A 25,442-nucleotide genomic window follows, 5' to 3' on the forward strand; every position below is an offset into this window, starting at 1 on the left:
ATATCAGCTGGAAATGTTTACACATTTTTACGTTGTCTAAAAAATTACCAAAAACATACTTTATAACTTCTCGTTTTTTGTTATTATAAATATTACATTTTATCGTACCTCACTATAATCAACAAATTTCAATCTGGCGCACAAGACAAAAGTGCACAAAAGACCAGGTTCCACAATAATTAATTTGTTTTCAAAAGGTACAGTCATATGCTCTCAGATCATATGTTTTCCCGATGGATAATATTTGCCAGCACAAAACGAAGGTCTCTCTTACATCGAACTGTTACTTTACTCTCTCAATTTTTGAGTGATGGAATTTTTTCACTTTAACGAACGCCTACTAACAAAAATTAGGAATAATTACTACAAATTTTTGTATTGTCGAACACGACTAATGAAATAATCACTTGCAACCAACGACATAACCACAATTTTATGATATTTTTGACAAGTCGTACGTGTGAACGATTTGTATATATGCACATACATGGTAACTGGTTTGTTCCAATTTTATACAAATCAGCTGTTCGTAAAATACAAGTCTTTTTTATTTTGCATTGTTTTCACATGCGAGTCCAATTGCTGCAAAATATTTTGACAACATTTCGCCACGCACGTTATCCCATGGCAGTATTTACTCAAGTTATAAATCCATTGACAGGCTGTAATGAATGGGCTGTACATGACAATGACTATGATTACCAAATGGAGTTAACATGTACCGGCTTTGGTGATATGTTGCACGATCGTGAACGCAATCAAAAATATTATGAAGCACTGCGAAAAGCCATAGCGCGGATGCACGCAGACGGACACGAAGTGCACGTTTTGGATATTGGCACTGGGACAGGCATATTATCAATGATGGCTTTAACTGCCGGTGCTGACACGGTTACCGCGTGTGAAGCATTTATGCCCATGGCGAATTGTGCGCAGCGCATATTTGCGGCAAACGGATTTAGTGACAAGGTACGTCTTGTGAAGAAACGCTCAACTGAGATGCGTGTTGGAAAGGACATGCCGCAAAGGGCAAACCTATTAGTCGCCGAATTATTGGATACGGAGTTAATAGGCGAGGGAGCAATTGGTATATACAACCACGCGCATGATGAACTGCTAACGGATGACGTAGTTTGTATACCTGCAAAGGCAACATGCTATGCACAAGTAGTGCAATCGACACTTGCCTCTCAATGGAATGCTATGAAAATTGTTGCTGATTTAGATGGCAACATACTGCTAAAACCACCCAAAGACGTACTAGATTGTAAGGGAGAAGCGGCGGTGCATGATGTACAACTTTCTCAACTAAGCTTAGACCACTTCCGTCCACTCACAAAACCATTAGAAATATTTGAATTTAATTTCAATCAAAAGATAAGGAGACATACACAAAGGCAGCATTTGTTAGAAGTGAATGCATTGCAACCAGGGTCAACCGATATCGTGTTCTATTGGTGGGATATACAAATGTATTCTAAAGATGAGGACACATTAAGTTGTGCTCCATATTGGGCACATCCCGATTACAAGGAAGAAACAGATGTTATTCCTTGGCGAGATCATTGGATGCAGGCGATATACTACATCCCAAAACCATTACAAATATCTAGAAGTGGTGAGAAATTTGTGCTTAATTGTAACCATGACGAATACTCCCTTTGGTTTGATGTGCATACCACACTGACGTCAGGGAAGAAAGAGGTACCACGCCACGCGTGTACGTGCAATTTTCACCTTGCCTATTCCCATTCACGTATTGGTCAACTAAATCAGTCTGTGCGCAACAAAAGGTATCTAAACTATTTAGAAGAGAACTTAACCAAAAACTCGAAAGTTCTTTGCATTGGGGATAGTTGTATTTTGGGGTTGGCTATAGCAAAAATGGGAGTCACTTCCGTAGTTCTATGCGAAAAGAACTCTTTTTCGAGACGATTCATGAATTCCGTTGCACAAAGCAACAACTTAGAAAACGTGGAGTTTGTCGGAAATTTAAATAATCTCGAGGAAATCAAATTGCCACATCTAACCCATATATTTGCCGAGCCATACTTTCTATCCGCTATCTTGCCATGGGACAATTTTCTGTTTGGTCAACTTTTGCAAAAAATCGTGGACAAACTGTCGCCAACAGTGCAAATATCACCACATTCCGCTAAAATATTTGCAGTTCCTGTGCAATTCACCGACCTGCATAAAATACGTTCACCTGTGAATCAATGTGAAGGATTCGACTTGAGCATATTCGACGAAATGATTAAGGTTCGTTTAAACTTTTATTACGAATATTTTAAAAACGAAAATTATTTACAGAAAGCGAGATCAACATTACCTGATAGCAAAATTGAAGCGCACCCGCTTTGGGAATATCCTTGCAAAGCATTAGCTACACCTCAAGAAGTTTTACATATTAACTTTCAAGATTTTAACAATGAATACTCCACAAACGGACTCATCACAATAGAAAGGTAGATTTCATATTAACAATCATACACCTTGGAAGTTCATATTTATACACAATATTGTTTATTTAGTGACGCCTCTTGCAATGGCATCGCGCTTTGGGTTGATTGGAATATCGATGGTGTTGGTAGTCCAAAGTCGTTTGTAAGCACTGGACCTGTAGAATCAATTGTACCAGGGAACTTTATTAAATGGGATATGTTTGTTCGACAAGGTGTGCACTTATTTGACGAGAGTTACCCAGTGTTTAATCGAAAGAGCAGCGTACGGTGGACATTACTTTATAAACCGAAATCAAGTAAATTTGAATTGGATTTTAATGTGAATAACCTCCCAACGAGTTAATCGAGCAACAGTTTCACCTCATCAAACCAACCGTGCAGGATAGAGTAAGTTTAGTTGTAAATTTAAATGCTCTTATTCAAATTGTATAATATAAGTATTTTTATTTCATTTGCACAATTAAATTTACATACATATGTATATAACATATATGTACAATAAAAATTATATGTACTTATGTATTCAAACCAATAATCAGATAAAATTGTGAAAACACAAAGAACAACTAATTTTTTGGTATTTCCTGTTCCATTTGCGTCAGCACAATGTTACGGTCAGTCTGAGCACTCGGTGATGCCTGCTTTTGACCAAATTCGCCACCTTTCAAACGTTGGCGTAAATCTAAAGCGCGAATATCGGTCATTAAAGAATGCTGTTTGTTCTCCAGATCAACATCGATTTTCTGTGCATGTTCTTCCAATAGGTTATAATTTGCTTTAGCCTCATCGATTTTATCCATTAAGCGACGTCGTATCGTTTGAAGCTTTTGCACCTCCAAGCAAAGTTGCTCATGAGCCTCATCTAGACACAGTTCCATACCAGAACGCTGTGCACGGTTCTCCAAACGCGTTTCGGCTAGTTTCAGTCCATCGGTTTTATCTCTCAATGCTTGCTCCAAAGTTTTAATATCACACACAGCTCTCTCCATTTCTTCTTTCATCTGAAAAGGGCATTGAAAAGAGTAAAAAGAGTATTCAAATTGTATTGACTTACTTTCATTTGCTGCCATTGAAGCTCGTTACGGGCACGTTGCGTCTCGAAGATACGCTTGCGTATGGTGTGTTCTGCCCTTTCCTGTTGTGTTATCAACATGTTGCGTGCCTTCTCACGGCAAACGAATAATGACTCTCTTATAGCGTATGTGTCAGCCAATTCGTTTTCGGCCATTTGTTTTATATTTTTTGTATGCTCTAGCCACCCTTGGTAAGTGCAACAGCTATAAAATATTCAAAAAAAAAAAAAATTGACTTATTCACTTCCTCTGTTTAAAGTCATAGGAAAATATATGTACATATTGCGTTTTTGAGGATTTGAAAAGCAAAACGAAAAATCCGTTATTGCAAATGCATTAAGTTTGGAGAAACTAATTATCGCAAATTATTATAAACATAAGGTATGTAATAATGAACTGTGTTCTATCTATAGATAGAAATTTCCCCTTACTTTTTTGGATTGCGCAAAGGATCAGGTTTATAGGTAATATTTGAGGCAAATTTATTCAAATCCAGCTGTGCTACGTCCAATTCTTCGGCTTCAGCTTTATTTCCAACCTCTAAGCCAAGTTTGAATTTTACCTCATCTAATCTTCTGAGCTTTTCCCAAGCTTTCTGACATTGATCGGCAAGAAGATGTTGATTGTTCTCGATCACAGCCAACTCATTCTTGATTTCGGTATCAGCATCGTCATAGGTCAATTCAGAGCCTAATCGACAGTCCCGCATTGTTAGACATTCAGCAACAACACTAATAGGAGTTTGCATTGCCTCAAGCTCACGTTCCGTGGATGCCTTCTCTTCCTCCAGCATTTTTATTTCGCGCACAATGCGTTCCAATGTTCTAGCAATTGTTTCACGCCAACGCGCCAGCTCTGCGATACTGAAATAATATGATACATACATATGATAAAAAATAAAAATTTTCAGGTATCCCTACGCTTATATACAAATGTACGTACCGATCGGCCAACGCCTCGTTAGTTTCGTAATTGGTCCAGTCGCCCGCGATGCGTGTCTCATTTCGCAGAGTGCGTGAACTATGTCGAATATTGAAAGCATCACTCCGTCTTGCGTCAGCCACATTTCGAAGCTGATTAACACGAGCATTCCAATCGGACAATGCCAAATGTTGTAGCGGTTTCTCCATTGTTATGACGGTATGATGAGCCATATTTAAATGTATTATATTAAAATATTTGTTGATTGATATAAAAAAATTATTTTGGTACTATTTATATGAAATAACTCGTTATTTGTTAAAACTTCAATTTAGATATCTGAGAAACTCGAAAAAATCGTTCTAAAACTGCTTATGATATATTCGAGATGTGTCGAAACATAGAATTACTTCGATTCAATTGTATTGCATAGAAAGCAAATGGCTTGCTACAGGAATGCGGAAAAGAAAACTATTAACAGTATATGTAAGTAGGTGTGTATAAAATTCTCTCAGAGCAATTTTCCACCTAAATCGCTTGTTTGTTAAGCAAACTTTGTGTTTTTTTTTTATTGGTATCCGGTGGAAACCTATGAATAGGGAGTAGTTCCAATGCGGTTGTCGGTTGTCGTAGCAGCACTAATTTGTTGTCTAGAACAAATTTTGTGTTCTAAGGTAAACAATTTAAACAAATCCAACACAGACCACCCACATGTATGTACATGTATGCAAGTAAGCATGAATGGTTATTTGGAACAAAATTGCATATGTACATATTCTGAAATTAGATGAGCGTAGTAACTCATCTCAGCCAAGCCACCTCAATAAGCCTAGGGTGGAGCTTGGTTGGAAAGAAAGTGCCTTTCTTCTGGCCGTACCAAGCCCAAATATCTGTCCTCCCGACAGTCCGTCCTACGTTACCGGAACGACCCGGATTTACTATATATCTGGCCAAGGACTGTCACTCCGGCAGCACCCTCGCACATGTATGGGGAATGTCTTGCTGTTCTTTTTCGATTTGGCTTCGCATTCGAGAAGCAGGTGTGGAAGATTCAGGGGAGTGGTGGCCGAAATGACAAGAGTCAGTGGAATATATGCCGAGCGTAACTATCTACAGTGATCTATAGAGATAGATAGATAGATACTTTATGTGGTTGGTCAGGAGGATCACAAACGAATGTTAGGAACCTAGCCAGAACCGTCGTTCTGTGCAGAAGAGTCGTTCTGGCAACGGTGAATGGTGATCAGAGGCTTTCCTCACTTGGGTGGACTTCTACAAATGGAACCATCCTCCAAGGGCAAGGGCCTATCCGAGCCGTTTGATACAAAACGAGGTTTCCGAGAGGGTGACCCGCGGCTGTGTGATCATGCATATGAGCCGCAGAACTTAATCGGTCAGGAACAATATTTTATAAGAGCGTACAATTGTTGGCGTATGCCGATAATATTGGCAACATCGACCTTAACAATCGCGCTGATAGTTCTGCCTTTTCCAAAGTGGATAAAACAGCAAAGCGAATGGGTCTGGTGGTGAACGAGGACAAAACGAAGTACCTCCTGTCATTAAACAAACAGTCGACGCACTCTCGTATCGGCACTTACGTCACTGTTGACAGTTATGATTTTGAAGTTGTAAGAGACGTCATTTATCTAGGAACCAACATTAACACCGATAATAATGCCAGCATTGAAATCCAACGAAGAATCTCACCTGCCAACAAGTGCTACTTTGGGCTAAGTAGGCAATTGAGTAGTAAAGTTCTTCCTCTACAAACAAAACTACCACTGGATGGTTTTCGCGCCAATCAAGCATAAGATGATTAAATCTCTTTTGGTTATATCCTTCCAATAACATAGGATTCTCCTTCTAAACGCTTGCACTCTAAGAGGGTCTTAATTGCTTTAAGAAGGGTTCCATCAGACTTCTTTTTCCAATTAATTTAGTCGTCCAGGATAAGGGCAAAGTACTTGGGACATGGGATTAGAGTTAATAGGCAGAAAATAAGGCTCCGATTTTTTATTATACGTCCAACTTCCATATTCTGAGATTCTTTGTCTGCATATGGTGATTTTCACACCGATAAACTTATGTACATACATACATACATATGTATTCAAGTGAGAGCGTCCCTTTGCTTTTCGTTCTAGTTAAAATAAAATTTAATCTAGTAAATCAGGTAATTTTGTATTTACAGAAGGAATATGTTTGTTTGTTAACAGTAATAGTAGCCCCGCCAGTGTCGGGTATATCACCTGTCATCTTCGTCTAGCTCATCTAGGGGTAGGCCCAGGAAACATGCTGTTTCGACGGGATTGGTCCAGAGGGAGAGGGGTGTTAGATGAGTCGGTTTTAGGGGGCATGTGAAAAGGTGGTTAGTGTCGTGCGGGGTGCCTTCGCATGCCGGACATATGTTTGGTATGTCGGGGTCGATTCTAGATAGATAGGAGTTTAACCTGCTACAATATCCTGAACGTAATTGTGCCTTTACAGAAGGAATAAATTCCTTATTCCTTTACAGAAGGAATGTTGTTGTAGCAGCATAAACATTCCCCGTGCATATACGAGGAATACTGCTGAAGTGACAGTCCTTGGCCGGATATAAATCCGGGTCGTTCCGGTTACGTAGAACCGACTGTCGTGGGAACGTTTACAGAAGGAATAAATGTGCCTGGTTGTTTTATTAAATTGAAGAAAAAGTATGCCACTACAAATTGAGAAGTCTAATAACAGGTTCACATATAACTAGATCATCTACTTTTTTGTGCTTAACTCCCAATCCGTAATTAAAAAGCGAGATTACCCAAATTTTCTGTCTCGAAATCCGATCCTTTTTTCCGTACAACCCTTGCTATCGACAATTATTATTACGAATGTAAGGAGAAAGGTCAAAGTAAAAACTAAATTATATGACCGTCACCAAAGGTAAGAGATTTGTAGACAGAATTCTAATAACATTTTTATTAGATATTAATTATGCATTCATATAATAGAGAAAAGCGTCTGTCCATGGATGGTTTGGTATGCTATTGTTTATTATAAAATGTATTACGTCGTTTGCGGTTTCCTCATATTGCTTCTCTTTGAATTTTCTTCATACCTTTAATAATAATTAAGCAAATCAGCAATACTAAGATATTCCATTAATTTCTATGAAGAAAAGGCTTATACAATAGTGTTAACAGCTGACTGTCTAATCTGCAATATGTGAACAGTAATGTAATTTTTGGGGATTTATTGGTAATCACTGCATATATGAACGTACTTTAAAATATGTACTTGAATTTTCCGATAGCTTGTTAAAGTACTGAGTACTTTTCGTACTCGTGACCTTCATGCAAGTACTCAGGTGGATATCAAGTACGCAATGGATTTTCTTTTCAAAAATTTAACATACGGCACTTCGATTTCATTGATTTGTTTAGTTTAAATCTCACAAGCCACAATATTACCAAGCCATTCTCTGAATTTTCCCAAAGATGTAATTTCGCCTCCTTTTGTTTATTTTGTCGATTGTTTCGTATTGGAAAGGGACCTGAGATCAGAGTTGTCAAAATCACGAAAAACAAAATAACTGTATTGGGACACTACTTCCCGTACTCAATTTGTCTTGGGTTCAAGTTATAATCAGTTCTGATCGTTTTGTTTCTTGCTACGAGTTTGGCAGCATAGCCTTTTGTAATTTGTAGTACTTACCAGTGAATATAAAATCATATGAAGTAAATTAGAAAAGCTCCTATTTTTAAGATATTTTTAAAACTTTTTGCAAAAAAATTGATAACCTTTATAATTGATTAGTTCTTGAAAGCGTTTATTATTTACAGTTTTTTCATCTGTATCAATAATCGTCTGAATCTTGTTTTGAGTATGTTGTGTGTGCCATCCATGTTCCCTTTATTTCAGCCGGCTATTATGTGCGGCACCCACGTACATAGAAATGGCACCACTTTTTGACTGTCAACCAATGGATTACATAAACATTGGGAACTGGGCAACTCTTATTGTTGAGAAGTGCAGCAAAAGTTTGAACAAAATGTAGAGAAAATATCCGGCACGCCATAAATTTTGCTAATATATTGAACTTTTTCGAAACTAGCAATTTTACTTTAATTGATATGTCGAATGAAACAGCGCCGGTTGCACCTTGGCAACTTTGTTCAGTCATTGCTCATGCAATTGTTATTGTCGTGCATCTATGCAAGACGCCTGTAAGTGTGAAAGAAACAACTAATTAGAAAAACTACACACCCGGAATTATTGCCGCAGGTGAAGCACAAGAGAAAACGAATAAGCCAAATCGGTGAGTGGTGCCACTTAACGCGACATTGCTGGAAACATTCGACGACGACAAGAAGAAAAAAAGTTAACGGTGAGCAAAAAGGCAAAGAGCGAAGAAGGTGGAACAAAAATATCAAAAGTCCACAATGGCGAGCACCGGTGTTGGTAAGAAATTTTCTCGTGAAAAATTAGAAAAAATCGCGTATTATTGTGCATTAAAAGTATTTTAAAGTGGCTTGTGTAAATTTTGATTTCACTTTACTGTGCGAGGAGAAGGTTTTGTTGGAACCTTTGTAAAACATGTGACGTACCATAGCGAGCTGCGGAGGCTTTGCTAGTTTTTTTTTTGGCTGGATTTTTGATTTTTCACATTTCCACTCGCTGACAGCAATGAGGAATATAAAATGTGAAGCTTTTAAAAGCCGTAGCATACTGCTGATTGCGGAATATAAATTGGTTTTGGTCTTGTAATAAATGAAAGTGCTCACGTATTTTGTGGGTATATATTTTTGATGACCATACCAACATGTACAGACAAAAAATTGTAAGGGTTGGGGAGGGGGTTAAAAATCAAGAAACCAATAATTATTATGCTTTAAGTTGGTCGATAAATGGACCGATGTCAATTGTCAGGGCGCAATTTTAAGGCAAGAAATTTAACAAATCAGGCATGAAACTTGAATAAGTACTTTCATCAATTCCATAATCTCAATGACTTGACATTTTCACGACACTTTTTGTGGTTTTTATTCTTTGCTTAGTTCATCCAGCCTTTGGTTCCGGTTGATGTGCCAATTTTTCTTATGTTGCTTTTATTCCACCACTATACTCATGCCACACACTTAAGGTCTTATTTAATTAGATTAGAAATTGAAGTGTATCCATAAAACAATGCAGTTTAATAGCGCGCAACGTTAAACATAGGTCCATGCTTCGGTTCATCAGTCCGCGAACAGGGAGTAATAGCAGCCGCGATTCAAACATCACTGGCTATGAATTTTTGTAAATACATTTTGTTATTTATGCCTCCACCAAAATGTATAATATGCGTAAATGAACCAAACGTTCCGGTAATCTGGTTCTTATTAGTTGGAACTAATATGCATAAGTTTTAAAATATTCTTTAAACTATTTAAATATTTTTTTATTATGTGTGCATATATGTGCATCAAAGTAACTCTCACGTTCAGCTTGATGCTCCCATTACTCCCCCCAACCAATGTTTTCTAGTACTAATGACTCATTGACAGTTGCGTGAATATAACACCTTGTTAATGCATTTATAAAATTCCCAGATTAGAAGAAGATAATCTAAAGAGAATAAAAATGAATACTTTCGTAGAATTGGGAAGGGAGTTATTTATATTATTTCTTTATATAAAATATTCTTTCTTTCTTATTTGAGTTCCCGTTAAGAAGTTTCGACATCAGAAATTTTATAGTGTACAAGAGATAGAGGATCTAAAGTGGATGTTACAATATAAAATACTCCGAAAAAAACTTAAGATTTGCCGTAATGTTTAGACTTGAAGAAGAACATTTTCTTAGAAACGGAAATGGTCAATAATAAAAAAGTTAGATCCTTAATATGTATAATATGTATATGTAAAAAAATAAATAATTGGTGCGTACATTTCTGTTAGGGGTTTGGCCTAGCTCTTCCTATTTGTTGTGTGCGTCCTGATGTTGTTGACCTACAGTTTTAAGCCGACTCAGAACGGCAAATGTGGGTTTTTCGTGGCAGAAATACTCTCGGAGGCTAGCCATTGCCTGCCGAGGGGCGACCACTTTTAGAAAAAACTTATTCTTTTAGTTGTTCATGCACAGATATTCGAACCTACGCACTCCTGAATGGTAGTCACGCACCAACCGACTCACCTACGGCAGCCCCATGTCTTCAATATGTACCTGCTTGTTTAATATATTAGTACACACATCGTTTTAAAGAATACTCTGCATGCTAATTTCCCTATAATAAATTTTCTTATATATTTGCAGTGGTTCCGCGAAATTTTCGCTTGCTGGAAGAGTTGGATCAAGGTCAAAAAGGTGTTGGTGATGGGACGATTTCCTGGGGTCTCGAAAACGACGATGACATGACTCTAACACACTGGATCGGCATGATAATAGGCCCTCCCAGAGTAAGTATACATATAAGCATTCCACACATTGCGAATACGATTGACTCTTTTGCATCTTTCCAACAGACCCCCTATGAAAATAGAATGTATTCACTGAAAATTGAATGCGGCGATAGATATCCTGATGAACCGCCCGCAATACGGTTTCTGACAAGGATTAATATAAACTGCATTAATCAGAGCAATGGTGTGGTAAGTCTGTGTGATCATGGCTATATTCAATATCTATGTGCGGAGTTAAACTTTCTAATTTAATGTCTTGCTTGGTAAATATACTAGGTTGATCACAGATTAGTGCCCATGCTATCCAGATGGAATCGGGAATACACTATAAAGTCAATGCTTCAAGAAATACGTAGAATCATGACATGCAAAGAGAATCTTAAATTGGCGCAACCACCAGAAGGCAGCGTTTTTTAGTTGATCACCTCAATTGTCGTTACTGGCAATTCAGCAACAGTTGCCGTTGCTGCTGCTGTTGTCCTGCAGTTGCTGTCATCAAAGTTGCCGAAAAACGAAGTCATAAATCTTCAACGTAAACGTCGTCGTCGTTGTATAAGTCGCCACCACTTCAACGTCTTCTCCTATGAGAACGTGTTATTATTATTATCATGCTTTTAAATTTAATTAATCAAGTTAAATCGCAAAAAGGAAACATCAAAGAAATAAAGTAACAAAAATAGTAATAATAAGTGGAAGAAATTTAAACAAATAATAAGTAACTAAGAAGGGAATATATGATAAACTTAATCACACAATCAAGTGAAATTTAGGCGAACACTTGAAGATTAAGAAAAGAACTACAGTAGTGACGAAATATGTGAAACAAACAAACATAGTATCTTACGAATTCATTAACAACATATACACTAGTATCACACGCCTATAACACACACACGGCCGAAGGAAGGAAAACTTGCATAACGATTAAAATTATAAATGCATAAAATATTTATTAATTAATGAAATATTAATTCAACAATAGATACGAAAGAAAAGCGAAATATGTTCTATGTGCTGCTAAGTAATTATGCAACGTCAATGAAACGAAATAAAGTAGTAAACGATGTTAACATTCAGCCGGTTGAAAGCGTGCATTTATATGAAGCTTCAAATATTGAACACAAATGATATAAGCACCAAACAGCAAAACACCATCTATAGTGCAACACACACAGCAGGCAATTTTCCGATGGAGCGGCACAGCTGCTGCATTTAAAATTGTTTATTTTTTTTTTGTTCTGTTCTTAAAAGCAAAATTTGTTGCTCGTTATAGATATTAATGTTCAAAAAATATCTTAATTTGCTCACTCAAGTTAAATCGATCGTGTTTTTCGCTTTTATTTGTAATTCTTTGGCATTCGAATTTTTTCGAAAAACATCAAACTCAGTAGAAATCCGAACTTGAATGAAGTATAAAGTGACTGTACAGAATGGTGCATTCACATTTGGCTTCTAATAAGGAAATTCCCATTTTCGTTAAGATTCTTTTCCTTAATTACTATAAAAAAATAAACTTAAAACATAAATAAATGCATTAAAAACCAAAATCTAAAAATAATTTCTACAATTGTGTGTTATGGTTTCATACGATTAATTGGCTGGCGGAGCTTTTGATATTCAACACTTTGGTGTTTGCTAGAAGTAGGTAAACTTAACACCACTCAATAAATGTTTGACGTAATAAGGTTTTAGTATTGTGCATGACGTTCATGAACTATGCGCTACTTTTGCAATAAAATACGTACATAGCTGTTATTTTGCATGTACATACTAAACAGATTTAGAAAACCTTTCACGAAGTATTGAAAATAATTAGTGATGTATAGATCTACAAGATTATTAGCACACACAGCTAAAATTGCTTTGCCGATGCCTTAGCTGTAGCTTTAATATCTGGGGCACAGTTCTGGCGCACAATCCCTTGACTTAAATACTAGAGGTTCATCAACGCGATAATATTAAATGGTGGGTGAAATCAAGAAATGACAGATAAAGTGTTATAATGTCGTCGGAATGATTCGGGCAAGGAATGTCTGCTGAGCAGCACTTATCAAAAGTGGGAAGTATGAATCGTAAGAGTCTTCGCTTTCCTTCTTCGAGTCATACATACATTGCCGAGAACAAGAGGATTGAAATCCGGCCGAGCAGTCATTTCAGCAGCATTCCCCAAAGATGTTTGGGTAATGTTTTACACTGTTACAACAAAAATTAGCGTTTTAATTCCGCCCACGGATAAAGTTACACCTAAGTTCTACACTGGAACTATAGGAATTTATGATGTTGATATGAAATGATATGCCTTTAATTACATTGTCATCAATCGGAGCGATAATATCTAGAAAATTGGAAAGCTTTTCGAGCCGATACAGAACAATTATTAGGAAAAAACACCGAATATTTTGTCGTATCTTTAGCATTTTATTTGTAGATTTATTTGTTTATTTTAATCATTACGTTAAATGTAATCTTTAGTTTAAATTGTAACAATTTTTCTTAGATCTTTGGGAGTTTTGATTGCTGCCAATAATTTCTCCCCGCAGTGAAGTTTGCGCTTTTTTTAGCCGACGGCGATGGTTGTGTGGTTATGTATATTTTGTATACATAATCTGCTGTTTTAATGCTTTATATTTTTTATTTGGGATCGCATTTACTTTTCCTTTGGTGTAAAAACGATCTTTCTAGATTTCAAAGTAGACCACTTGTGTCTCTTGATGTAATATGTAATTATACCCAAAAAGGCAAGGATACCAAAGGCCTTAATTGTAAGCATCTTGCGGTCATCATGTTCTGGCTCTGAAGTCCATTTAAGGAAGGTAGCTACGTCCTTAGCTAATTGACTCGTTGTTGGTGGGGTACCATCAGAGTATTCAATAACCTTTATAATAAAAAAAATTCGATAAAAACAATGAACCAGTTCATGTTTAAACTATTTATCCTTATACCTCATTGTACAAGACTTGAGCCATGGAAATAGCACCGCCAGGGAAGTACGGGTTAAAGTACTGTCCTTCGCGCAGCACCACACCGGCTGGTGCATCATAGTAACCAGTAAGCAACGAAAATACATAATCTTCACCGCCTTTACGTGCTGACACAATGTAGCTCAAATCTGGTGGATAAGCACCGTTATTAGCAGCCCGAGCAGCCTCTTCGTTCGGATATGGTGAGGGGAAATAATCAGAAAGTTTGCCCGGGCGTTCATAGTAGTTTCCGGTATCGTCGGGACCATCTTTTACCTATATTTGTTAGAAAAAATAAAGTTCTAAAATATATTTATTACTAGAAAATAAACAAAAATATTTTACCATTATTTGTTCAGCTTCTGCCTTAGCTTCTGCTTCGGTGTGGGAAACACCAACCAAATTACGATAAGCTATGTAATGCATCGAGTGGCAGGCAGAGCAAACCTGCTTGTACACTTCGTAGCCGCGGCGGATACTGAAATATGTTTTGAGCATCAGTTTTTATGTTTAGGTATATACATACATTGGAATCTGTCTTACCTTTGATGGTCCAGTGAAGAGAGAATACCCTTATGGCTCCATGGCATAGCTGGTGGATGCACTTCTGTCCCAGATGCTTCAACCGAGCTCTCCAAGGCAAATAGCAGAGCTCCCAAGCCGCCGGTGATAGCACCAACCGATACTATGAGCTATATTATAAATAAAATACAATAATGGATTAGACAGAAGCTTACGTAATTCACTATTTAACATTATAGATTGTTCATTCGAATTTATGTTTTTGCAAAACTAGTGCACCACCACCCACTTCACCCTACAGAACATTGAGGTTATGTAGATATTGGCATTATGACATACAGCAGGAATAAACATTTGATTAGCACAATATTACACACTAAGTGTAGGGATACAAGATTCTCACGTAAAACTTCTTTCATACAGTAAAATGACGGAGCCATTAAAAAATCAGTTAACCAAACCTTCTTCTGTCCATTCGTCCATGCCTTGGTAGTCGACAGCTGTTTGGCCTGAAAATAAACAAAAAGTTTGATTAAAATCTCAAAAATTAGAATATTATGTTTTAAAAAGCTTTAATAAACACATTCGATCGAAGAAACATGTGAAATAATACACTTTATAAAGCACTTTAATATTGCCACAGAATTGCCTGGTTATGTAAGCACCGCAAGAAAAACTTTCCAGCCATGAACTTAGTGATATAAACTCCCGATAACAATCACAACAAACACAATTTTTCTACATTATGCAGAGAGTCAACATTGCCTAATAAATTTTAAGTTATATTTTAAAATTTCTACAAAAGAAATAATTTTTTTCACGCATTGCAAAATTTGACATCTCAGAAAACCAATGTTTTTTATACGGCATTTCTTACGAAATTTTGTGATTGTTTAAATCAGACTGTTAAATGGATTATGTACCTGTTGAAGACCAACTGAAGCTGAAGTTCCCAATAATTTAGAGCCACAAATTCTTCCTAAATTCGCCGCCATCGTGGCTAGTGGAGGTACAATAAGACTTTTTGAAGGATGAAAGAAAATTCGAAACTGGCCAATTGACATAGACGCATACATACACACACAACTCATATGTGCACATCAATTTTATTCTTCGTTTGACAATTCAGCTTTCTAGTTATCACTTTTGACATTTCCACTCGTACTAATTCCATTTGAAAATGTCCGCCATTAGAGGTACCTAAATCTAAATTAAGGTTAGACTAACGATACAGAATATACAGGCGTAACAGGCGTACAGGCCGAAAACTGCGACTTTATTTGTAGAGGATTTAACAATTAAGTGACGCCAAAACAGAAAATAAACAAATAATGCAAATAAAGGTATGCAAGTGCAGTTTCCACTCACTTTCGCTTAGTCTGCCTATTCTTTTTGTTTATTTATTTTCTGTACTGACGGCACTTGGGAATCCATGATATTGTTTTCTACCATTCTTGGATTAGGTGCAATAAAATATTTTTCACAAATAAAATCAAGATATGAGCATATTTTTTATTACCCGATCCCAAATACTCATATGCTATTTTGACATATCTCAGAGGAATGAAATGAAAACGTTGGGAAATGTTGCAAATTTATTTCTGAAGTTTATGTTGTGTAGCTCAATCGTTTATTGAAAACAAATCAAAATCATCTTTTCTGACGAAACACATTTTCACTCTCACTCCTTTGACCCAATTATCCATCCATCCATATTAAACTCCACTTCCTCCTGGATGGCTGCTTCATTAATAAAAAGATAACGATAATATATACAATTACATCGACATCAGATAACGATATAGGGAATAGAAAGATAGTGCACATCTTGCATCGCTATTATGCTCTCAGGGAATTGGGAAGAAACGCCATGAGAGTGACGTCATATTTGTGCAATTTATTCATGAGCTGCTTCTGTAATTTCTTTCATTCTTGTTCGCATTTTCACATTTCTCTAACACAACTGCAACGCCACCCCTCTCTGGTAAGCCCAACCTTGTTGTTATTGTTTTAGCAGTTCAGGCGCAGTGTAGTCACCGATTGTTATCGTCTCACTCATATAATGGTAGGCCTAGGAAACGTGCTGTTTTGACAGGTTGAGTCCATAGGGAGAGAGGTGTTAGGTGAGTGGGCTTGAGAGGGCCTGTGAATAGGTGGTTAGTATAGTCCGATATACTTTCACATGTCGGACATATATTGAGAATGTGGAGTCCGATTCTGGATAGGTACGAGTTTAACTTGCTACAATATCCAGAACGTAATTGAGCGAAAGTTACGCGACAGCTGAGGCTCTTCGTCTGCAATGGGTGATAGGTGGACTCTGATAATGCCCCGAACGTCGGGAGCTCAGGAAGTTGGTGAGAGTAACCCGATTAATGTTGTTTAATGTCTGTCTATATACTGTTCCATCCAGTAATTGCAGATGTGTTTGGTTCTGGATCTTGTCGGCGTAGTTGAAGAGACTCATCTCTTCTTACTCACTTAGGAGGTGGCTCAAACTCTAGCAAAGCACCTGTACAGGGATGATTCCTGTGGTAAACCCAATCAGAAATTGCTTGTTGAACAAGTGGTCCTTGACCGGGAGCTCGGAAGCCTCCTTGTGACGGTGTTGTAGAGAAGACATCAGGAGGCATCTCATGGTTGTTCTGCTAACAGTGGAGGAATGCTAGAAATTCTTCGCAAGAAAAAAGTGAGAAATGCTGGAGAGTTCATTTTAGAACACAAGTCACACATATTATTACCAGATCTTGCTAATACCAAAGAAGAAGTTGCAAATCTTCAGGTGCTCCACCACCCAACATAGGCGGACCAAATGTTGGGTAACCAGTTGCCGAATCTTCAAGTTGACATCGCTTATTCGGGGATCAACGGAATTGGCCTGGTGTAGGCAATCACGCTCGTTTACTAGAATGGCTGCTTCGCATAGTTCGAAACGAGCACATCGGTAGGGTGGGGAAGACGGCTAAGGCGTCGTTTATGATTTAATGGTCTGATGCCAGGGATAGCATAATCGCCCTGTTAGTTCAGGCGAGCTGCTGCAATTACTCACTAACCTGGTGGGGGCGTTGTCTTTAAAGTGCTGAATGTCGAATCGTCTATCTACTCCGCGAAAAGCTGTTCCCTACGGTCGTTTGGCAGGCTGGAATACTAGCGATCGTGGTGTATGTTGAAGTTATTTCATTTTATTCTGACCTCGTACAGTACAGGCCGAAAAAAAACAGCTGGTCTACTGATATGACATTTAATAGATTCGCTGACTTAAAACCTAAATATTATCATCATTTTTAAATTAAAATATATTTGACTTTTAATTTATTTGAATGAAAACAAAAAACCAAATAAAACGATTTCACTGGTTTGCAAACGTCAGAAATGTTAGGAGTATCTTTCAACGTTTATCTAGCTGACGTCGAATTTAAATTTTCCCCCACAAAAGTAAAAGTAAGATTATAAAAATTTTCTGACGAATGTTAAGAAAAATAAAACTAAGCCAGTATAGATGTCGCTAAGAACTTTTCACTGAAATTTAAATAAAAATCACCAAAATTATATTTCATTACAAACAATGATTAAAGAGATATTCACTTCGATTTTGTTGATCTTCACTGAAAATATATTGCGGACCCAAGCACCATTGCTATGGATAATTGCTTGTAGAGGCATAGGATAAAGAAACTTTGAAAGCACTGTCATTAAAATGTGAGCTTGAGTTGACTAATAAACATACATATTTACATACATATTTTGTTTTTAAAGCAGATTTCTATTGAAAGTTCGTTAATACGTGAAAAACTGTTCATGAGGAATGGTAATATCTATCTTTATATTTAAACAAAACTACTGGTATAATATGAGAATATTCATAATAAGCTCATCCTATCCGCAGTCATTATTGTAAAACACTGCACTATCGAAATATAAAATTTGGAGCGAGATCCATTTACCCACTACGTAGATCTTGTGAAATTTGTTTTTATGCTGTTTGCATTTATGTGTGTACGCACTTATCTTATTTCGTAAGTATAGTATATACAAGAAAAGTGGCTGATTCATTTTGTAGTAATGTTTATTTTATATGACAGGTTAAACCAGAGAACATTGATTATACATTACATACAATCAACGTTCTCTGGTTAAACCACAACTCTCTTTGGAATGCTCATTGTAGGCTATTTTAACAGGGATGTATTTTACAAGCTGTCAGTAATTATTAACAGGGCGCTTACATGCATTAATTTCTTATTTAAGTGATTAGATAATGGATATGAAACATTTCCTGCTTTTTACATGTATAAGTATTTGCGTATAAGTATCATGCGTTTCAAGAAAATTAGAAACTTGGTAGCACTCATTTTGTACGCAATTATTTCATAAAGGCACATAAAACTGTGCGCTTATTCATTCATACATTTTTTAATGAATTTATTCATGTCAATTTTGTCCCTTTGTTATGAATATCAACTTTGTCTTTTATTATGAATTATCTAGGAAAATATTACGAAAAGGTTTTATTCCTTCATTACATCTATCAAATTTCTAATCTTATTAATAGATCGTTAGCCGAATTACAATTCGTTTTTTTTTAATTAAGGTTAAATTGTCAGATGGGTAAAATACAAAGCACTTTAAACAGTAGATAGCAGCTGTAAGGTTGCAATTTTGATATTGCTCCATTGCATTTACTTGGTAAATTTAAAATTTTTATTGAAGTTACACTGAACTATCAATTTATAGATTTAACTTTATAAGGATGAAAAGTAAAAACAAAGTATATTACTATTGTTATTTTTGCTCTACTGTTGCTATCTGTGTAATGTGCCGTGGAATAATGCAGTTAACCAATAAAACTTAACGTTTCGGGTATTCCCCCTAACGTATTGGGAGGTTGAATTAGTTTTAAAGGTGACACACAGATGGCGCTATTTATCACTTTATCGCGGCCAAGCAGAATATTCACGGCAAGAAAATCATGCTCTGCATTTGGTGGGATCAGGTCGGCGTCGTATATTTTGAGCTGCTCCAACCGGGCGAAACAATCACGGGGGATCGTTACCGACTGCAATTGATGCGTTTAAGCCGGGCATTGAAAGAAAAACGGCCGAAAACGGTAAAAAGGCACGACAAGGTTATTTTACAACATGACAACGCTCGGCCGCATGTTGCTCAACCTGTCAAAAAATACCTTGGAACGCTTGGCTGGGAAGTGTTACCCCACCCGCCGTATAGTCCAGACATAGCTCCCTCCGATTATCATTTGTTCCGGCATATGAGTCTCGATTTGGCGGACCAGCGGTTCTACTCGTACGAGGCTACCAAAATATGGGTTGAGTCATGGATAGCCAAGCAGCGGCCAGAATTTTGGAGAAACGGCATCCGGAAATTGCCCGAAAGATGGGCGAAAGTTGTAGCTAGCGATGGCCAATACTTCAAATAAAATATTTTGTACCGTTTTTTCACAATAAAGCCCCAAATCTTCGAAAAAAACCTTTAAAACTAATTCAACCTCCCAATACATCGACATCACGAACTATAATTTAAAATACAGGGTCCGACACTCGAAGTGTAACCAATTAAAAATGCCATAAATTTAGTATGGAAAATTACTATTATTCCATTCAAAGTAAAAAATGCGAAATTAAGAATCAATTTACTTTTGCTCGATATGACCACTCTTGCCTTGACTGTTGCCTTGAGACGGTACAGAAAGGAATCGCAAGCTGCCCGAATATGGCGCTTCAAGACTGGTGACTCTTTTAGCTCGGACCGTGCTCTCCAAAATGGCCCAAAGAGAATAATCCACCGGACGTTATGAAGTTCGGAACGTTGTTTTTTAGCTATTCTTGGTCTACTCGAGCTTTGTGAGACGGAGCCGAGTCCTGTTGAAACGTCCATGGTCCGCCACCGAAATGTTTGTCTGTCCACGGCTTTAAAGCAACCTCCAGAATACTTTCCAGCTAATATTTCGCATTTACCTTGACACCAGGCTCGTTGAAACGGATTGGGTACCACCCATTTGCGGTTACAGTAGCCCAAACCATTATCTATGGCGGGCAAATTCTCGTAGTAATGGTCGGTCAAATAAACCCGGTCGCTTACGTTACGGTCAGATATTTTCAGTTCTTTCGCCATTTGATTGACACTTCGTCGAGGATTTCGACCAAGTCGCTTCTTCACTTTTTGAACCATTCCACGTGACGTTTCGCGATGCTACCAGAATCATTTAAGGAGTAATGGTGTGATAAACAAATACTTTATTTATTTTAAGATGCACGAGCTCACGAACAATTGCTGGTTGTTATTTTCCAGCCAAATTTTATGCAATCACACTATTACATCTGAAATCCATTACTGATTTTCTTTTTTCGCATTTACTCTCGTCAAAATGCTTCCGCGCGCTTGTAAAAAATACTTTAGACTTTTATTTAGTCGTTCTGAAGTTAGTTACACTTCAAGTGCCGAACCCTGTAAGTTAGCTGTTCTAGCAGTGGATTGGAGAACTTTTAACAGGGTGTACTGGCTAACAGGGATATCAAAAATTAATGGTCTACCATGGATGGTAAATTTGTATTAAAAAAGTTAAAATTTATCTAGAATAAAAGAATCTGTAGTTTTGCAATCTGTATAGCAACCCTCAGTCGTTGTCTACTACTAATTTGCTGGAAACTAAGAAATTAAAAATTCAAGAAAAATGGTTTAAAGTTTTCGATTTCCTATGTCTCGCTAATTAAAATTAAATACACATTTTCACGAGCGGCAGCTGGCCTGATCTAACAATTGCTAATGCTGGTTTGATTAATGGACCATTTGCCCATTATTTTTTCGATTGAAACACCTGTCGACTTAATTTACGCGAATCATCGCTCCTATGTACATATATTAATTTTAATGAATCTGATTGTGTCGTTGCGAAATTCACTGGGGACACATCGCCGCTCTTCCCATTATCACTGATGTGCGCATAGGCGAACGCGGAAGGTAGGCTCCGGGGAATACGTGCAAATTTTCCAGCTGAAGTAGCTCTTCTAGCAAACGAGCATGACTGTTAGGCCGATTCCGGAGACCAACTTGAAGATTCGGCAACTAGTTATCCAACAAAGCGGATTAAATGGGTTCAGCATTTGACGAAATTCAACTTCACCTCTGGTGTGAGCGGACTTTGACCCACCGTAAGGTCGTTGTCGAAACCGACGAAGCACAATGACAGGGTGGCAATAACTTTTGGTCGTCGTCCTACTAAACGGTTGCATAAACTGCGAAACAACCATGCACCGTTTACTTTCTCCAGCGATGAAGTACACATAGTTATCGGGAAAGCGAAAGCTTCCAAAGCCTTTGGCCCTGGCGGGACTAACATGCTGATGCTGAAAAATTTTCTCACAAATACCTCACAAGGGTCTTCAGTTTGTTCTTTACCACTCTCATAATTCCTGTCAAGTGGAAAGCAGGTACAGTGATCACACTATCGGAACCTGGGAAGCCCACCACGGGGAGTCTTATCGCCCGATAACTCTCAGTTCCTCAATAGTGCAGACACTTGAGACCTTCCTACTTCCGCACTTCACATCAGCATGGCTTCATCATCGCCATAAAATCGAAGATTAACCATGGGCTTCACCAAAACCTTCACTGCGAGAGCACCGTCATAGTAGTGTTGGACCTATTGAAATCTTTCGTTACAGTCAGCTTTCTACGCTACAAGGTGATATTCAACAGAAGAGGTGGTCTGCGAACTAACTGTGTGGTCGGCAATCATCTGTTAATTAGAGGAAGATTGAACAAGGAGTGCCGCAGGATGGTGTTCTTTCATCCTTGCTTTTCATCTTCCATATTTCCAAGCTTCCTCAACCACCAGAGCGAGTTTCATTGGTCTCCTAAGTTGACGATTGCGCGATGATAGCGCCCGGCATTGACATAGATGGCTTGTGTTCCAAAGTGAACGATTGATTATCTCTCCAGCCTTACTCGTTTTTCACTGCGAGGAATATTCATCAGTGGGAGAACCACTTATTCCACTATTCCACAATTTTGACTATTTTTTTTTGCATGCGATGTTGACAATCTTCTTTCATATAAAATACTTCCAAATATGCGCATTATAGCTTTTTGTTATAGATACAACGAACTACATTTTAATAAAAAATTCTTGAAAAAATAAACCAAAATATTGCGAATATTGTAAAAAGATAAAGTGACTTAATTATGCGAGCACAAGTGTATATTAATGCTTTTTAGCTTTACTTTAGAAAATATTTGAATGCTTGCATAGAATTTAACAAAATTAAAAGTAATTTATCATATCGTTGTAGAATTCAAATGGATTTTTTCTCATGTATGATTTCAGACTCAACCGATATGGAAAAGAACGACACAGAAGATTCGCTTGAACTAATGCTAGAGAGCCTGAATGAAATTTTTCAGTTACTCGATAAAAAGCCACTCTCTCAGGCGCATCTTCTGTACCTGGCCGTGCATGTCATTGCACTACACACTGGATTCATACCGGAGAATTTATTTATGAATAACTTGAAAAGTTTATTTCCTGTGGATTCTTGGTCAACATTTCACAAGAAGAATGTAAAGATATGTTGCAGTCAACAGCCCACTTATAAATACGATTCACCACATGAAACATATTTCACTGAAAATTTCATCACAAGTGTTAAATTAGACCAAGATGATATGAGTGATTTGAAGGCTGTGCTATCTGCAATAGTAACGGGTGACTTTATGTTGATCACACTAACACCACATCCTTCGACACAATTGTTGGGTCGCAGCAGCTGTCTATCCATTGGGCGTTACGTAATATCACATTCAGAAAATCGGCATTCAATAGAAAAATGCTATCAGAAGTTAGATCAACTGCGGTTGCAATTGCGCAATGAAGTACTCATGCCGATGCGTAATAGTCAGCTGACATTGATAGATGCTTTTCCGCAGCCGAGCTTTTTGGGAATTCCACGAGAGCTTCGATTTCGGATATACAAGTATTTACTCCCAGTTGAACGCGTCAAGCTTTGGCAAGTAAATAAATCCATATCCGAGGAAATATTTATATTTACATCGACAATTATTTCGAAGCCTTCTTAATGCTTATACTGTACATACATTCATATGTAATAACAAAAGCTATTGAAAATAAAAACAATACAAATTAATATAATATCTTTGACTTTGAAAATTGACAATAACAAACATTTTTACTAGTTTTATAATCAGGTGATCTCAGTTGTGGAAATTTTTTTCCGAACAGCTAGAGGGTTTTTGTTTACCTCCACTAAACTTGGTCGAGGTTTTCGCGTAAAAAGTTATCTGCTCTTTGAACATATCGACTATCCGCTATGTTATGTGTCAGTAGAAACTATTAAGGTTAATTTCCCGTTTTATTTGTGTACACTTTTTCATACTGAGAGCTGTGATGGAACTCTTTAGTACTTCTCAACCAAGTCCATAAAAATTAGGTGCATCAGCATTGACCGTAATCATATTGTTCGCCATTTTGCCCCACAGGTCTGACCTTTTCGCTTTCTCGACCAGCTTTAGGAAATCTTTGTTCAATTTGTCGCTGAAAAATTCAAAGGAAACAATGCAATATGCGTTAGTATCTGTAGGTAGGTAGGTGAAAGAAAGGGTTTTCCAATAAGAGGTGTTATTTTGAAATTCAAAGAAAAATCGTCGCCTTTCTGTTTTAACCTCGTAACTTAATTTTTTACGAAATTGAGATTTTTAGTGAAAAACACTCCTTAGCACTCCTGTTACTGTATCTAGATGTTCGAATTCAAAAGCCTCGTATCTAAGCGTGGTTTTTTTTTGTACAGAGGAGCTAGAAAAATAGATTTCCTTAGCTGCAATAAGCAGGGATTTCGATGCTTATTCTAAAGCAGACCAAAAGAGTAGAGGGTTTGCGTTTCCCCGACAGTCGGTTTTACGTAACCGGAACGACCCGGATTTATATCCGGCCAAGGACTGTCACTACAGCAGCATTCCTTGTATATGTGCGGGAATGTTTATGCTGTTACAACAACAAAAACATTAGAGGGTTTGGTAAGACAGAAGCTATCAATATTTCAAGGAGTAGTGAGTCGAAAGAGGATATTGAGATGACTTATGATTTTTGAAAGCATCACCGAGGGCTCGTTCTTGGGCAAGAAAAGCCGAAAGAGGATCTTAAACTAGCAAAGGGATTTTTTAGAATGAATCTGTGGGAATTTTAGAATGAATCCGATATACGAGGGCGGTTTAATAAGTATTCGTGTTTGATCATAGTCGGCGTTTCTGAAGAAAGTTGGTGTTAGCATCTTGCCAGTGCGGCCATATATCAAATCGACGGATTGATAAGATAGTTTGGATTTGGCAGCTATTCGAGTAAGACATGTTTCGTGATTTTCCCTAAGATGGAAAAAGGGCAGCATCGTTCGGTAATTGGCTTTTTATATTTGGATGGAAAAAAGTGCGAGGACATGAAAGCAAAGTTGGATAGTGTCTAAGCAGGCGCTTCGCCATTTATGACCACAGTTAGATATTGGTTCAATGAATTTAAATGTGGGCGAACATCCGTTTTTAATGAGGGCCGACCTGCACGCCCGGCAGTGGTGTTACCGAGGGAATTATTCAAAAAGTGCTCGAAAGTGCGCGAAGTAACAGCTACAACAAGCGAATGAGGCTGTTAACTTCGAAGCAGTGTTTGGCGCAATTTAAGCGAGATCCGAAGGAGTTTTTGCGTCAATTTGTCATCGTTGATGAAACCTAGATTCATCATTACAGACCAGAGACTAAGCAACAATCAAAACAATGGATTTCTCCCGGTGAATCTGCTCCAAAGAAAGCGAAGACAGTCCCATCGGCTGGAAAAGTATGGCGACGATTTTTTGGGATGCGAACCACGTCATCCCTATTGATCTTTTAGAAAAAGGAAGAACAATCTGGACAATGCTATAGTAAGTTATTGGACCGCTTTCACAAAAAATTTAAGGACACACGGTCGCATTCGGCGTAAAAGAAGGGTTTTTAAAGGCGTAGTTTCTACTTCACAAATATCAAAAAATTACAGCTTCAAAAGTGAAATCTACCGAAATAGCGGAC

General features: G+C 37.5%; 5 protein-coding genes across 6 annotated transcripts; 3 read left to right on the top strand and 2 right to left on the bottom strand.

Moving 5' to 3' along the window:
• The first annotated feature begins 492 nt into the window (after nt 1-492).
• Nucleotides 493-2,851, top strand: LOC128862418 (protein arginine N-methyltransferase 7). Its single transcript, XM_054101024.1, has 3 exons — nt 493-2,262; nt 2,314-2,468; nt 2,535-2,851. The coding sequence occupies exons 1-3, from the start codon at nt 568-570 to the stop codon at nt 2,806-2,808; spliced, it is 2,124 nt and encodes a 707-aa protein (XP_053956999.1). The 5' UTR covers nt 493-567; the 3' UTR covers nt 2,809-2,851.
• Nucleotides 2,852-3,019: 168 nt separating this feature from the next.
• LOC128862419 (tektin-B1) lies at nt 3,020-5,195 on the bottom strand. Its single transcript, XM_054101025.1, has 4 exons — nt 4,481-5,195; nt 3,970-4,401; nt 3,520-3,742; nt 3,020-3,466 (listed from the first exon to the last, which is right to left on the bottom strand). Exons 1-4 carry the CDS (start codon nt 4,690-4,692, stop codon nt 3,032-3,034), a joined length of 1,302 nt encoding a protein of 433 aa, XP_053957000.1. The 5' UTR covers nt 4,693-5,195; the 3' UTR covers nt 3,020-3,031.
• A 3,583-nt stretch (nt 5,196-8,778) lies between these two features.
• LOC128862421 (ubiquitin-conjugating enzyme E2 variant 2) lies at nt 8,779-11,954 on the top strand. The gene is made up of 4 exons (XM_054101028.1): nt 8,779-8,899; nt 10,733-10,875; nt 10,942-11,067; nt 11,155-11,954. The coding sequence occupies exons 1-4, from the start codon at nt 8,881-8,883 to the stop codon at nt 11,293-11,295; spliced, it is 429 nt and encodes a 142-aa protein (XP_053957003.1). The 5' UTR covers nt 8,779-8,880; the 3' UTR covers nt 11,296-11,954.
• A 1,319-nt stretch (nt 11,955-13,273) lies between these two features.
• Nucleotides 13,274-15,442, bottom strand: LOC128862420 (cytochrome c1, heme protein, mitochondrial). Its single transcript, XM_054101026.1, has 6 exons — nt 15,284-15,442; nt 14,822-14,869; nt 14,382-14,530; nt 14,184-14,316; nt 13,821-14,114; nt 13,274-13,753 (listed from the first exon to the last, which is right to left on the bottom strand). Exons 1-6 carry the CDS (start codon nt 15,434-15,436, stop codon nt 13,526-13,528), a joined length of 1,005 nt encoding a protein of 334 aa, XP_053957001.1. The 5' UTR covers nt 15,437-15,442; the 3' UTR covers nt 13,274-13,525.
• A 2,604-nt stretch (nt 15,443-18,046) lies between these two features.
• LOC128862422 (protein nutcracker) lies at nt 18,047-23,508 on the top strand. Of its 2 annotated transcripts, none has more exons than XM_054101029.1 (2): nt 18,047-18,168; nt 22,702-23,508. In XM_054101029.1, the coding sequence occupies exons 1-2, from the start codon at nt 18,159-18,161 to the stop codon at nt 23,448-23,450; spliced, it is 759 nt and encodes a 252-aa protein (XP_053957004.1). In that variant the 5' UTR covers nt 18,047-18,158; the 3' UTR covers nt 23,451-23,508. The 2 variants fall into 2 exon arrangements, with proteins under 2 accessions (XP_053957004.1, XP_053957005.1); XM_054101030.1 differs by having other exon boundaries at nt 18,048-18,376.
• Nucleotides 23,509-25,442: the final 1,934 nt, after the last annotated feature.

This window comes from Anastrepha ludens, chromosome 4 (genome assembly GCF_028408465.1).
Source record: "Anastrepha ludens isolate Willacy chromosome 4, idAnaLude1.1, whole genome shotgun sequence".
In the NCBI taxonomy this organism is placed as follows: domain Eukaryota; kingdom Metazoa; phylum Arthropoda; class Insecta; order Diptera; family Tephritidae; genus Anastrepha; species Anastrepha ludens.

Bases quoted from the DNA above. Each gene is read 5' to 3' on its own strand.
- LOC128862421 (XM_054101028.1), top strand. The intron at 10,876-10,941 runs GTAAGTATACAT...TCTTTCCAACAG, and splicing joins TGATAATAGGCCCTCCCAGA to ACCCCCTATGAAAATAGAAT. The intron at 11,068-11,154 runs GTAAGTCTGTGT...TAAATATACTAG, and splicing joins TTAATCAGAGCAATGGTGTG to GTTGATCACAGATTAGTGCC.
- LOC128862418 (XM_054101024.1), top strand. From the start codon at position 568: ATGCGAGTCCAATTGCTGCAAAATATTTTGACAACATTTCGCCACGCA. The intron at 2,263-2,313 runs GTTCGTTTAAAC...AATTATTTACAG, and splicing joins TATTCGACGAAATGATTAAG to AAAGCGAGATCAACATTACC. The intron at 2,469-2,534 runs GTAGATTTCATA...TTGTTTATTTAG, and splicing joins GGACTCATCACAATAGAAAG to TGACGCCTCTTGCAATGGCA.
- LOC128862419 (XM_054101025.1), bottom strand. From the start codon at position 4,692: ATGGCTCATCATACCGTCATAACAATGGAGAAACCGCTACAACATTTG. The intron at 3,743-3,969 runs GTAAGGGGAAAT...AATATTTTATAG, and splicing joins CCTTTGCGCAATCCAAAAAA to CTGTTGCACTTACCAAGGGT. The intron at 3,467-3,519 runs GTAAGTCAATAC...TGCCCTTTTCAG, and splicing joins TTCAATGGCAGCAAATGAAA to ATGAAAGAAGAAATGGAGAG.
- LOC128862420 (XM_054101026.1), bottom strand. From the start codon at position 15,436: ATGTATGCGTCTATGTCAATTGGCCAGTTTCGAATTTTCTTTCATCCT. The intron at 14,870-15,283 runs GTACATAATCCA...GTTTATTTTCAG, and splicing joins CTTCAGTTGGTCTTCAACAG to GCCAAACAGCTGTCGACTAC. The intron at 14,317-14,381 runs GTAAGACAGATT...AACATATTTCAG, and splicing joins TCTTCACTGGACCATCAAAG to TATCCGCCGCGGCTACGAAG.